This window comes from Monodelphis domestica, chromosome 4 (genome assembly GCF_027887165.1).
Source record: "Monodelphis domestica isolate mMonDom1 chromosome 4, mMonDom1.pri, whole genome shotgun sequence".
Classification (NCBI taxonomy): Eukaryota; Metazoa; Chordata; class Mammalia; order Didelphimorphia; family Didelphidae; genus Monodelphis; species Monodelphis domestica.
Window position 1 is genome coordinate 111,253,090 of NC_077230.1, and position 15,360 is coordinate 111,268,449.

The window sequence follows — 15,360 nt, forward strand, 5'->3', positions numbered from 1 at the left end:
AGGCGTGAGGGGACAGCTGAGAGTCTATTCCAGGCTTGGAGAATCCTCACGGAAAGGCATGGAGATGGGAGATGGGAGATGGACCATAGAGGGTATGAAGGGGATGAATGTGTAAGAAGGTTGGGTAGGGAGATGGAGGGCACGTGGCGAAGGGCTTTAAGTGCCTGAGGAGTATGTGACTATCGGATGGATCTTATAGGTAATAGGGAACTGATGGAATTTATCCAGTGAGACAGTGGAATGGTTAGACAGCCCATGTGGTCCTTGGATTGCAGTGGGAGGAAACTTGAGGCAAATCAGAAGGCTATTGTGAGAGTCCAAAAAGTGATAATGATGGCCTGAAGTAAGAGGTGACTGAATTGAGCGTGTAAATGGAGAGGAAGGGATGTGAGAGATGTTGTAGAGGGGAAAACCAAAGGATTTTATACATGGGGTGAGTGAAAGGGTAGGAAACCCAGAGGACATCAGGGTTATGAACCTGAACTCTAGAAAGATGGGGGTGCTCTGGACAGTATAGAGAAGCTGGAAGAGGGGACAGTTTTTGGAGGAAAGAAGAGTTCTGTTTCCAATGAGTTGAGCTGGAAATGTTGAAGGGATTTCTGCTTCAGCGTGTCCAGTGGGGGACAAGGGAGTGGAGCTCAGGAGAGGCTACTGCTAGATAGGAATGAGGACTGAATGCAGGAAAAGGAAGATGCCTTTGGTGGACTTCAGAATTTTTCATGGGCGACAGTATGAGTGATGGGGCTTCTGAAGCCCATCTAGCCACATTTGGCTCTTAGTGAGAACATTCGGGTAATGGGGGAGCTGCCCTGGAGGTGCTGGCTTTCAGCCTCCTGGTGTGTGGAAGAGCATCATATGGCAGGGCCAGGGCAAGGGAAGTCTATTTCCTAGTTCTATTTTTTTTTTAAAGACTTTACCATAGTGGAATCCATGAATGACTTTCTCAAACCCTGAAAAGAATGATTATTTCTGATTCAACAAGGGACAGTCAACATTTTTTTCACTTCTGTCACTTTATAAAGGCACACAGCTTCATCTTGGGTATAGTTTTTATTTTTTTAATGGAATAGGTTATTTCATCACCATAGGGAGCTCCCCTTGCAGAATTTTCTGCAACTTGTGGTCCAGAAGATTATCCTGGACATTGAGAGGATAAGTGACTCCCTGAGAAACACCATTCGATCTGTATCAGAGACAGGATTTTGAACTCAGGTCTTCCTACTTCAAGGCTAGTGCACTGTCCATAATAGTGAAGGTTCTTAATCTTTTTCTGTCAGGGGCCTATTTGGCAGTTTATTTTATTTATTATTTATTATTATATTATTATTTATTAGAACAGTATTTCAAATTGCATAAAATAAAATACCTAGGATTACAAAGAAATTGAAATATGGTTATCAACATTACAAAAAATAGTTCACAGTCCCCAGGTTCAGAATGACTGCACCACACCATGTTGCTTTTCCATTTGTACATCCTATAGTAAATACTCCTGACAAGTCAAAGTGGATTTTTTATTCTCCATATAAGGTGAAGCCTTATATGAAACCATTTTTATTTATGAAACTGCTTTATTCTGAATGTAGCTGGTACCTTTTTAGGTAAATAATTAAAATCTAAGTGGATTGCATATGCCCATGAGTGTAAAAGTGATCATTTGAATATAGGTTCTGTTCCAAAGTCCCAAACTGTGTTATTTATTAGACTAATAACCTCTGAATGGATTTCTTTCTGGGATTATCAGGACCAAGTCAGGATGAAATATAAACTATAGAGTGTATTTACCTAAACATTTTCTTTAAAAGAAGTTTATCTTTAAACAGGCCAAATTCATGTTGACAATAAGTTGAAGGACATTCAGTCCCAACTGGATAGAGGGGAAAGCCTAAGAGGAGGACTTCTTACACACCTCTTAATTAGCAAAGAGCTAACATTAGAAGAGATCTATGCCAACATGACTGAAATGCTCCTGGCTGGGGTTGACACAGTAAGTTTTTCAGTTTTGTTTTGTTAAGAGACAAAGCAAATTTTAACCTGATGGGCCTTTGCAGACCTTGAAACCCCAATTTTGAATTTAAATTAAGTACTCCATTTATTGAACTTGAAGGACATTGCATAGTTTAATTCAACTGAATTTTGCTCTCATTTAATAACCTTTTTAAACTGACAAGACTTTCCAAAAGAAAACTACAAGTTTTCTTACAAATTATAAAGTGAAGGTATACAAAGGGATTATTAAAAATTCTGTATAGTGTTTGGTAAGGTCCTTTTTTATTGGCTTCTAAGCCATTTACTTATTGTACTATAATGCCAGGAGTGTAGAGGACATGAAGGTGCTGAAAATTTAAGAGGGTATAATTTTGACATTAAAAAACTATAGTAGGGGGCAGCTGGGTAGCTCAGTGGATTGAGAGCCAGGCCTAGAGATGGGAGGTCCTAGGTTCAAATCTGGCCTCAGACACTTCCTAGCTGTGTGACCCTGGGCAAGTCACTTGACCCCCATTGCCTAGCCCTTACCACTCTTCTGCCTTGGAACCAATACACAGTATTGACTCCAAGACAGAAGGTAAGGGTTTAAAACACACACACACACACACACACACACACACACACACACACACACACACAAGAACTAAAAAAAATTGTATAATCTGGTACATTTGCTCACCTACTATAGAGAAGACAAAGGAATGAGCTCTGGTGGTGATGAGTACCTTGAAGTTATTTCAACATTAGCAAAATGAGGTGTGTCATTGCAAGAATTTGAGGTATTTTGCAAGTAATTTTTCATGCCTATGTGGAATAGGCCAAACTGAAATAATACTGATTAAGAAAACCTTATGTAGAATAGAGTAATGTAGAAGCAACTGACTCTTAGTCTTGGGCAGAAACTAGGAAAAGAATATTTTGGTCAATTGATTTTCATGAATCTGGCAGGAAAAATATGTTTTGTTTATACAACAAAATACTTTCTTTTGTTATTGTTGTGTCTCAGGTATATATCTCTTATTTATATGAAATTTTAAATGGCTACCATATGTTTGTTTTTGTTTCTTAAAATCTAAAAGATGGCAAAGCTTGCCCCACTTTGGGTAGGAGTGGAGACAGTGGGGGGAGGGGAGGAGAGAGAGAGAGAGAGAGACAGAGAGAGAGAGAGAGAGAAGGAAGAAGAGAAGGAAGGAAGGAAAAGAACACTTAGTGTTTATAAAACAAAGCTCTTGTTATTAAAGTCTGTTGTTTTACACTGAAAGTAAAACAAGGGAACTGAAAGAGGTCTGGACAGATAAAATTCAGTTAAGCAAAAATAGGTGAAGTGCCTAACTTTCTATGTTAGGCTATGGGAAAGCAAAGACAAAAATAGAAAAAAATGATCTGCGCCCTGAAAGAGCTTACATTCTACAGGGAGGCGTCAGAAGAGGAAGATTTCATTTTAATTACGTATTTAATTGATTTTATTTCTACTATTGCTTATTTGTAGATTTATTTTAAACAATTATGCAGCTTACAGAATATCTTAAATGGCTATTTTTTAAAACATTGTAATGGATTTTTTTATCATGATTTCCAGTTTAAAAGCTGACTCCGATGGTCTTTCCTCCTGCCACCTGGTGGCAGCTACAGATATAACAGGGAGAAGAATGGGGAAAAGCTGCTGCTCAGTTCCCAAACTGGGTTCGCAAGTTGGGGTTATCAGTTGATAAATTGATTGTCCTCCATTCACTCTCATATTGCCACTTTTATGAAGAAATTTCTTACCGTTTTTTCATGGATTTTTTTTTTAGCTTTTAAAATTTCCAATGTTTCAGAAATGTGTTTATGTTTGTTTTTATTAAGATGCTTACTCCCTCTGCTGGTGGAGATCACATTTTCTTTGAGACTTGCTGTGACTGATAAATTCCTTCCTTCCCCTGGAGCCACAAGATAATAAAGCTCTTTGAATCCAGCTATGCTGGGACTAAGCTCTTATGTATAAAAGCCCTCTAAAAACATTGAAATACTTAAAACAAAACCATGTTTCAGGAAAATAATATGATATGGGCTATATAATTCAGATGTTTGATGTTGAAAAAAGCATTTATTGTGAATTATCATTGCTCATAAGAAAGTAACAGAATCATAAAGGTGCTAAAAATCCATTTTAGTGTGATTGTTGAGATCTAAAGGGACCAATGAAAATAGCTAGAAACATTACACTATGTTTGAGAATCATGCCACCCACTATTATTCCTCCCAAAGAATAAGACTGGTGATGAAGAAAGAAAATTATATTCTCGTATATAGTAGTCAATAAATATTTAGTGATTTATTTGAAAAACATATTGGAACAATTGGTAAACTAATAGTATCTTGATGCCCATCTCCAGAGGATCAGTATAGTTTTAATCCAGAGTTGGAGGTCCAAGGCTAGAGTAGGTTGATGATTGTTTTGGATAGGAATACCCCCTCTGGATTGGCAATTCTGAGTCCAGTGGATCTACCAAAAGCCAGATTGGATTCTGAGATAACTGATTCAAGGAAAATTGGGAATTCTTCAAAAAACTAGTAGCTAAATTAACATGATGCCAGATTCTCCAGCAAGAATTTTCATGGATGGCAGACTACTATTATTCACTCTCTGTTTTCAAAAAATACAGTTAACCAATGGAGCAGCAGACCAGTGCCACATGTGACTAGCTGAAATAGTTCCATACTGAATATAAGGACTAGTCTAAGTCCCAACCAGTTAAACAACTTATATTTACTGAGGTTAAAAAAAGTATTCAGAAATAAAAATCACTTGTTGTTCTTGGTTAAAAGTAGCATTTGTAATATATAGTTGGTTTTATCTTTGAGAATATTTAGGTTGGGTTTTTTTTTCTGTCATTAGAAAGCAAGGTATTTATTTTGGCAAAGTAAAGTGTACAGTGGGGAAATGGAATATGATATAGTCTAACACCATTTGACCCAGATCCTTAGTACAGCTCAGTTGTTTTTATATCTACATATGTATAAAATGAAATGTCTTTTATGGAAATTCTGGGGGTTTTTTGAGCATTGAATTTTCAGTTATTTTCATAACTCACTTTAATTGCATGTACATCCATATTTTTGTTGGTTTTTAAATTTTTTTTTTATTAGACTTCCTTCACTTTGTCCTGGGCAGCATATCTATTAGCAAAACATCCTGAAGTTCAGCAGTCAGTATATCATGAGATCATTAAGAACTTGGGAAAAAAACACATTCCAACTGCAGAGGATATCCCCAAAGTACCACTGATCAGAGCTCTGCTCAAGGAAACCCTAAGGTAAAAAGCTTTCAAAAGTCATGTCAAGAAATTTGCTTTTAGAGATTCCTTTTCCAAGGTAATTATAATGAACAATCTAGAAAGCCAGTTCAGTTAAGTCTTATGTCTACTTTTAAGTGCTTAAACCTTTTCTATGTACAATAAGGTCACCATTATTCAATTTTCTGGATTGTAAAATTTCATGGCAAGAAGTGCTTTGCTGAATAGACATCAGGGGCAGTTTTCATGCCTGATTTGTTACCTTAATTTGTTATTATCCTAAATACCCATCTATTGTACAATATACCACTTAACTTCCACAAAGAACATGGCTCTTCAGTTTACTTGCATTCATTAACCAAATCTTTTTATTCAAGGTAGTTTTGGGGCTATTTATTTGAGAGAATTGTCATTCTAAAGCATGCAGTTATTTGGGATACAAATTATCTTTGCAATAGTTAAAACTATTTCATATTTTGTATCTCTTTAGGTTATTTCCAGTTTTACCAGGAAATGGGAGAGTAACCCAAGAAGATTTGATTATTGGAGGGTATCTAATTCCAAAAGGGGTGAGTTTGGCATATGTGCCTCTATTTTTCTGAATCTTCATCACATACTCTTTTTTGAAGATATTTTGCAGCAAAATGTGAACCAAATAAACTAGGAAGTGAAATATGCAATTATAATGTTCTGTCAAAAAAGAACCCTGTCATTGCTGAAGCCAAGAGTATAACTTTTTCTCAGTGACCCACTTTAGGAAACCTAAATATCTCTCAGAGCATTACCTTAAAAAAAAAAGCATAAATACCAGAAGTAATTAAACAGCTAAGAACAAGACATATTCCCCAATCCTTTTTACCTTTCCCTTCAACCTAGTGCTGGATTTTTGATCATTTCAGTTCTAAATCTTTTAAAAGCAATAGGGAATGTTTATTGAGTATCTACTGTATACAAGATATTGAGAAGGAAGGGGAACTTGGGATACAAAAAAAAGATAAAAAAATGGTTCTTATCTTTAAGAATTAATGATCTTTGAGAGATATGACATAAACGTGGAAAATTTTTTATAAAATATTAAAGCTAGTACCTAGAAATCATCTAGACCAGAACACTGAGTCCCAGAGAAGTACAATGAATTTCCTAGGTTCATTCAGGTAGTTGGTACCAGAGCTAATCCCTGAACTCCAAAGCTAACACTATTTCTGTACTACAGTGCTTAAAAGCGAGATCATGGGGCTTTGTGGATAAAGAGCCATTCCTGGAGTTGGGAGGATCTGGATTCATTTTATTTATTTATTTTTTATTTAAAGTTTTTATTTTATTTTTAAAAATATTTTTTCACATTTACATGATTCATTTTCTTTCCCTCCCCTTTTCCTTCCTCTCTCCCAGAGTAGTCAAGCAATTCCACTGGGCTATACAAATGTTACATTTTATTTAATGGACTTGGGTTCAAATGTGACCTCAGACATTTCAGCTGTGTGACTTTGAACAAATCATTTTAGCCCCCATTACTGAATCCTTGCTACTATTCTGTCTTCATTAAAAGAGAAGTAAGGTTTTTAAAAATAAATAAATAAAAGAAGTCACTTAAGGTTCAGGACCCAGGGAAATCTTAAAAATAGATGAAATAAATACTTATTAATGTGAAGTGAATTATAGTCTCTAGTTGAACACCTTCAGTGTTTGTGAAGAGCTCCCTATTTAGAAAGATAGTTCAATGATAAACAGCATTCATTAAGCACTTTCTTTGTGCTAGGCACTGTGCTAAGGACTGAGGATGCAAATAAATAAAAGGAAACAAGCAGTCTCAGTCTACAAGAAGTTTACAATTGGAAAGGAGTTAGGAATGAGTGTAGGTGGCAGCATGGTGTTGAGATGGATGGGGAATGGTGGGGAGGCTTGGTTTGGGGCAGAATAAGGCAAAAGCTCATTTATCAGAGTTGTCAATGCAAGGGCAGAGTTCAGGGTTCGAGTAGGAGGTGGATAAGGATGATGAATGGTGCAAGGGCACATGATGTAGATGTCTGGAAAGGACAGATGGTTTGTTTTTTTTTTCTCCCAGTGGAAAAAATTATTTTTTAAATTTTATTTAATTAGATGATTTCGAATATTTTTCCATGGTTACAAGACATGTTCTTTCCCTCCCCTCCCCCAACCCCTTCCCATATCTGATGCATAATTCCACTGGGTTTAACAATGTGTCATTGATCAAGACCTATTTCCATATTATTAATATGTGCACTAGGGTAATCTTTTAGAGTCTACTTTCCCAGTCATATCCCCATTGACCCAAGTGATCAAGTAGTTGATTTTCTTCTGTGTTTCTTTTCCCACAGTTCTTCCTCTGGATGTGGATAGCATACTTTTTCATATGTCCCTCCGAATAGTTCTGGATCATTGTATTGCTGCTAGTAGAGAAGTCCATTACATTTGATTGTACAATAGTGTATCAGTCTCTATGTACAGTGTTCTCCTGGTTCTGCTCCTTTCACTCTGCATCAATTCCTGGAGGTCATTCCAATTCACATGGAATTCCTCCAGTTTATTATTCCTTTGAGCACAATAGTATTCCATCACCATCAGAAACCACAATTTGCTCAGCCATTCCCCAGTTGGAGGGCATCCTTTCATTTTCCAATTTTTTGCCACCAGAAACAGCGTGGCTATGAATTTTTTTGTACAAGTCTTTTTCCTTATTATCTTTTTGGGGAACAAACCTAGCAGTGCTATGGCTGGATCAAAGAGCAGACATTCTTTTAGTGCCATTTGGGCATAGTTCCAAATTGCCTCCAGAATGGTTGGATGAATTCACAATTCCATCAGCAATGCATTAATGTCCCTATTTTGCTACATCCCCATCCAACATTTATTATCTTACTTTGCTGTCCTTTTAGCCAATCTGCTAGGTGTGAAGTGGTACCTCAGAGTTGTTTTGATTTGTATTTCTTTAATTATGAGATTTAGAACACTTTTTCATGTGCTTATTAATAGTTTTGATTTCTTTATCTGAAAATTGCCTATTCATGTTCCTTGCCATTTATCAATTGGAGAATGACTTGTTTTTTTATACAATTGATTTAGTTCCTTATAAATTTGAGTGACTAGACCTTTGTCAGAGGTTTTTGTTATAAAGATTTCCCAATTTGTTGCTTCCCTCTTACTTTTGATTGCATTGATTTTGTTTGTACAAAATCTTTTTACTTTAATGTAATCAAAGTTATTTATTTTGCATTTTGTAATTTTTTCTAACTCTTACTTGGTCTTAAAATCTTCCTTTTCCTAAAGATCTGACAAGCATACTATTGTTTGTTCACCTAATTTATTTATGGTTTCCTTCTTTATGTTCAAATCATTCACCCATTCTGAGTTTTCTTAGTGAAGGGTGTGAGATGTTCATCTAAACCTAATCTCTCCCATACCGTTTTCCCATTTTCCCAGCAGTTTTTGTCCCAAAAGCTGGAATCTTTGGGTTTATCATAGACTGTCTTACTGAAGTCACTTATCCCAAGTCTATTCCACTAATCCTCCCTTATGTTTCTTAGCCAGTACCATAGAAAGATCATTTTTATGATGAAGTTTTTTCCTTATTTTATTCCCAAATCTTTTTTCTCCATTAAAAATAACTATTCACATTATATTTTTTTCCTTTAGTACCCTTACCTTCTCATTCCAAAAGAGCCATCTCAAAGAATAAATGATATTTTTAAGACAATTCTGGAATTCCTCTCTCAGACTTCTTATCCTTTCTTCTCTCCTTTTACCTTACTCTTTCTAAACCTATTTTTCACCTCATCATGACCAATGACCACTCTGCCCTTCTTGCTTTCCCATTCTCATTTTGGCCTTATTTTCCTCCCTTCACAATCAATGTTAAATTCAAATCTCTTTATCCTATTACCACCACTCTTTCCAAATCCCAACCTAGGCTATTCTTGTTGTTTCTTCTCCTGGTGGCTGAATGCCTCTGTTGAAAGCCTGTAACCATACTAACCTTTGTTCAGTTTGGGGGAGGCAGTAAGAGAGAATACCTATAAGTGCTTTTAAAAACTATCATTTTTTTTAAAAAGTACACAGACATGGTTTTGGTTAGGAATATAACATGATTCTGCAATGATTGCTTCTGGGCAGTACATCATCTTTGTAGTGACTTTTTAAACAGCATTTTTTTCTGTTATAAATGGTTTCCTCAGACTCAATTGGCTCTATGTCATTATGCTACATCATATGAAGAAGAAAATTTCCCAATGGCAAAGGAATTCAAACCTGAGCGCTGGCTGAGGAAAGGAAATATGGACAGAGTAGACAACTTTGGTTCCATTCCCTTTGGTTATGGCCTCCGCAGCTGTATAGGAAGGAGAATTGCAGAACTAGAAATTCACCTTGTAATGATACAGGTAAGAACTGCATAGTCCATGAATTTGTAATTTCATCCCTTTCACTCGACTGAATTGAATTATACATAAAAAGCATTTTTTTAGGATGAAAAGAAAAAAATTAAAAAAACCTGAATGTATTACTTTAAATCAAGGATTCTTAATATTTTTTATACATGTCATGGACCTCTTTGGCAGTCTAATGGAGCCTGTAGAGCCCTTCTCAGAATAATATTATATTTTTAAAAATTGATTTTTATTTTTTGTTTATTTTCCATGGTTACATGATTCTTCTTGTCTCTCTTCCCCTCTTCCCTCCCTCCTCCCAGAATTTGCAAGCAATTTCACTGGGTTATACATAAAATTATATATGTATATATTTATATAAACACATATATATATTTTAAACCCTTACCTTTTGTTTTGGAATCAATACTGTGTATTGGATCCAAGGCAGAAGAGTGGTAAGGGCTAGGCAATGGGGGGTTAAGTGACTTGCCAAAGGTCACACAGCTGGGAAGTATCTGAGGCTAAAATGATATTTTTAAATATATAAAATACGTAAGATTACAAATGAAACCAATTATATTGAAATGTAATTACTAAAACATTTAAAAAACAAGTTCACTGATAGCGGGTTAATAAGCTCTCCTAAATCATCTCGTACTAAAAATATAAGCCCCTCAGTCATCTAGTATTATGTAAACAAAAATGTATATTTCATCTTTTCATTTCTGAAACTTTCTTTTCTTTGTCAAAATATCTGTTGTTGGCTATAGGTGTTTAAGAACCAGGGGCCTTGAATTTGGATGTCACAAAAATTGTCTTCCAGTTGAGTATTGTAAGGATAATTTTAGTGTTGTGACTTAAAATCTAAATTAATTTGTTGCCATGGGATATCCGAAATAATAAAATACCCAAGTCAGCTGGAAATTATGGTGATTTTAATTAATATAGAGAGAAGGAATTAAGGAGAAGAGAGAGGGAGAGGAAAGAGTTAATTTAAACTGCTCCAGCTCAGGCTGAGCCAGGCAGGAATTAAAGACCTTGGCCAAAGGGGCCTCCCTGAGCCCAAAGGAAAAGGAAGTCAGTCTTATCACTCACCATGAGACCATCTCAAGGAAGCTGTCTGAGTGAGCTCCTCCAGGTTGAGTTCCAGGATCGAACTGGCAACCAGGCTGCTCACAGGAAGTGATCAGCCAGGTCCACCTCTCCAGGGAAAGAGAGTGAAGGGAGGAAGTGACGTGCCCTATATAGATGGTTTTACCTCATTTTCCTGCATCTCATCTGTACCATTGGTAGCTTAGCTTTACTTAGGACAGCTCAGGGGTCTGTCAGCTGTTTCTGCACATGTCTGTTGAAGGCCATCCTCCTAGATACTTAATTCTTGAGTATGGGTGCAGACATTCCTGGCCTTGTTAGACTAAGTAGGGTGGAGTAATGTAGAGTTCCCAAGACATTCCTGATTCTGTTAGACCAAGTATCTCCATTGTTACAATAAGGAAATAGCTAAATCAAATCTTCTAAAGTATGGTCTGAGTAGGGTGGAATAGTTTTTGAAGTTCACAATCTCCCCTGATGATCATTGGGAGACTAGTCTCCCCATTGATCATTTAACATAATCATCTTATAGTCCATTTCTACCTACAGATGTATACAATATTCAGTTTCTTAGAGGAAATTACAATAGTTAGGGAGGAATAGAAAAGAGAGAAAGCAAAACCAATGTTCTCTTGTGGTTGCCAAAAACTGTAAAAATTAAATTAGTTTCTAATAATAAAAATATTATATTTTATGAGGTTTATTAAGGATATTAGAAATCAAAGAATAAAGAAAACACATAATAATAACCACGTGCCCATGGCTGATTAGCTAATTCAGAATCCCCATGCTTAGCTAACTTACTACATCATTGCAATGAAATGGAAGAGGGAGGCGTTACTGCCAGTTAAATACTAATTGTGATCTCACCAACCTGGGGACTCAGATGAGAGTATAGGTAATTCTGGGAAACACCAAGAATTTCTGGGGATTGAAGTCTGGGGTTCAAAATCTCCATTTTTACAGTATGTATGCAACAGTTTTAAATTCACAATAGTATTTTTTGTTCTTTGGGCATGGAAACATTGATCATACCAACAGGCTTGTTTCTCAAAGGAAAACACAGTATACATTTTTCCAACTGAAACATTTATTAGCAGGAAGTTCTCATCTCTTATTTCCAGTTTGGAGTGGAGGTCTAAGTGATAGAAGCTTGGGATTTTATGTCCAAGTAAACTCCCTTTATCCATTTGATATCCTCTCTTTGAGAAAACTCCAAGTGGAAGAGGCAAAAGGCTTTTAAAAAAAAGTTTTTCTGATAAAGTTTTCATGATAAAGCCTAGAATTTAAGTCTTTAAAATGTTTTGCTTTTTATGTTGTGGCCTGGAATATTGTGGGCCATAAAATATAGGAATGTAGATTTAGTGCCAGAAAAGACCCTAGCTGTATTTAGTTACTGCTTCCTGATCCCCATCCCCCATCCTATTTTATAGATGAGGAAATTAGGGCTAGGTAGATTAAGTAACTTGTCAAAGTCACACAGGTAAGAAAGGAGAGCTGAGATTCAAAATTGGGGCTTCAGAGGCCAACTAGAAGGCCAACCTTTCTGTTTCTCTGCATTGCTTAAGAGTCAGTGCTTAGCACGGTGCTTGGCACAGAAGTAGGCACTTAATGTTTATTGTGGATTTGTTGGTCTACTACTCAGGAATGGATGCTCTGTTTTCAAATGAGCAGATCCTTGTTGATTGATCTAGTATTTCTCCTGGAGATGCACTTAATTTTCTTCAGAATTATCATTATTACTTTGGCTCCCTGGAATTGATGACAATGTTATCAATATTAATCCCACAGGAAAATATGCATTTTCTTTAGAGCTGGAATGTTTGTTTATCTCTTTTTCTCTTTTTAGTTGCTTCAACATTTTGAGATCAAAACTTCTCCTCTAACTAAAACAGTTCATGCAAAAACCCATGGGCTTCTGACACCTGGAGAGTCCATTAATGTGCGATTTGTTACCCGAAAATGAGACTTGCTTTTTTTAGGATGATATAGCAGATTCAGCATGGAAACTGGCTTATGTCTCCCTGATGTAGGCCAGGGGTTCTTCTGTGCCGCTGATCACTTGAGGAGAATAAGTAAAAGGATCATTTCCAGAGACTGCTTGATTAGAGAAAGACCTACCACTTACTTTGCACAAAAGAGAACTACAAATCTTTATATGGTGTGATGTAAAAGAAAATTTATATTTTACCTTTTCATTTCAGAAGCTTTGTTGAAACATCTATTGCTGGCAGTAGGTGTTTAAGAACTAATGGCATTGAATTTGGATGTCACCTGTATTGTCTTCCATTTGAGTAGGCAAGAATATTTAATTAACAATAATATTTCTGTTCTTTGGGCAAAGAAATGTTGGTTGTATTTGTACTTGCACATTTATTTCTCAGATGGAAAATATAAAGTATGTAAATTAACATTGACCAAAGACTATATATTAACAGGAAATTTCCATTTCTTTTTTTCCAATTTTAACACCATAAGTTGGAGGAGGAAAAGTTAATTAAATATTATCATTTTGTCCTCGAGCCCCAGATTAGACATCAGTACAAGAAATTTGTAAAACCAAAAAAGCTAGAATATTACTCTTCTCACAGTTATAATTGAATGAATTTAGGCATAAATCTTTGTTTAAAAAAAGATGATGCTGGGTAAGCATTATTAGAAATATTTTTTAAGAAAAGGGTAAAGAAAAGAGAATTTTCTTGATGAGTTTTAACTGCTGGCCTAGATAGTCATGAAAACTAAAAAGTAAATCTCAGCCTGTGAAATTGTTTTGTTAGGAAAATGTCAACAAAATGTAAGCATAATGAAACCTTATGTTACCTTTTGAATCTCTGGAACCTTTTCTGTTTACATTATGAGCAGATCAGTTAATGAAAGAAAAAATTTAATTAGAATTTCTAATTTAGAATTTTGAGCTGAAAATGCCCTTAAAGACTATTTAGTGGAAACATCTTATTTTATTAATAAGGAACTGGAGAGCTAGAGAGTCTAAATAGCAAGATTATTTTAAATGAAAAGACCAGAAGCTCCTATTAGAGTTGAGACAAAGCATCTGTGTTCCCAGCGTATAGGCTGCAAATTGTGTCCCTCGTGTATTACTATCTCCCAGAGACTTTAAGCCTTCCCTCTAATACCTGTGAATACCACATGGTGTTGCTGCTGAAAGAATCTTAGAGACCTGCTCATCAAATCCCTGTATTTTACAGATGAGAATGCTGGGATCCAGAAAAGTGTCTTGCCCTGACAGAGCTCAGTAGCTCAAGAGCTGGGACTAGAGCTAGATCTTCTGACACAGTCTGATACTCTTACTTGCCACAGAGGGTAGAATTTCTTGACATTTGCAGAGTAGGCATTTTAATTCAACAACAATTAACCTTGTGTAGGACACTGTGATAGGTCTTGGGGGGAATACAGTTTCAATCCCAGCCCTCTAAAAGCTCCTGGCTTAGTAAGAGAAGAAAACAAAATCCCAAGGAATAGTAATACTTGATATTCTCTGAAAAGTATACTAGAGAGTTGCAAAACTAAGTGCTATCTGATTTCCCAGGAGAATCTTAGTTGTCAGCCCTAGGGGGGACCAGGAAAAGCTTCATGGAGAAAATGATACTGGTGCTGGGTTTTAAAAGATGAATGCAACAGGTAATGTGAAAATCCTTCATCAGGCCATCTCCCTTCCACAGAGTAATTGTTTCTTTGCCCACTCCTCTCCCAGACTTCGCTACAAATTATTTTTGTACATGCCAATGTACCATATCCCTTCAATAGAAAAGATTTGAATATTTATGGATGTTTTGAACCTGTGATTATCTCATCTTCTGCCAAGCTGCCTGTTATGGCAATCAGTGATGGCTAGCAGAGAGGCTTCTTCGTACCAGGAAGGTTGCTTTTTATACTATGTTCTGTAGTTTGTTCTGAATTTCCAGCTCTTTTCAGTTCAGTGTGACTTTTTATGATACTTTTACTCAAACACTTCCTTCCAACTAACATATACTGTGCATCTTTCTTCACTTTTATCAAGTTAGGTCTTAAAATGATTCTTGAATAAAACCAAAATTAACATCAATTTCATACTGTTCTTGCATACACTGTTGAAACCCAAATCTGATGATTACAAATTAACTTTAGTGTGAACTCTGTAAAAATGTATATAAATATGAAACTATGTCAAATTAATTGATTAAGTGTTGGAATGCTTTTTGAAGCAGTGTTTAGAAAATTCACAAAACATTTTATTAAAAAAAATCAAAACATAAAGAATTACAAACAAACTAGAAAAAGCTTCTTAATTCTTTACCATTCTACCATAAACAATTGGTGTCTGAACTGGTCAGGGTGGACTAGTAACTCTGGTGTGAGGGCTGCTTATCCATCTTTGATGTCCGCCTACCACCCAGCTCTCATCTTTGGCTCCAAGAAGCTGTAGCATGGACAGCAGCCTAGTAAAACCACCTTGGCAGACAGACTAGACCTCAACAGGTTTCAAATTCACTGAATTAGAGGGGATGTCTATCCCAAGCATGTGAAGACATCTCCAATGGAATAAGTGGGTGTGGTCACTTTGTTCCAATGACCATGAAGGTGGCTGAAGCAGAAGCTGTGGAGTTCTTAGGGTTTAAAGA

The 15,360-nt window shown here is 36.1% G+C and overlaps 1 protein-coding gene across 1 annotated transcript in view; it reads left to right on the plus strand.

Annotated features, from left to right (window-relative positions):
• Nucleotides 1-15,009, plus strand: part of LOC100026810 (cytochrome P450 27C1) — a 32,207-nt gene extending 17,198 nt beyond the window's left edge. Inside the window, exons 5-9 of the mRNA XM_001377264.5 lie at nucleotides 1,824-1,987; nucleotides 5,119-5,285; nucleotides 5,755-5,833; nucleotides 9,458-9,661; nucleotides 12,591-15,009. Of these exons, the coding sequence (XP_001377301.3) occupies nucleotides 1,824-1,987; nucleotides 5,119-5,285; nucleotides 5,755-5,833; nucleotides 9,458-9,661; nucleotides 12,591-12,707 (731 nt within the window). The 3' untranslated portion in view covers nucleotides 12,708-15,009. The remainder of the gene's footprint in view (nucleotides 1-1,823; nucleotides 1,988-5,118; nucleotides 5,286-5,754; nucleotides 5,834-9,457; nucleotides 9,662-12,590) is intronic.
• The last annotated feature ends 351 nt before the right edge of the window (nucleotides 15,010-15,360 follow it).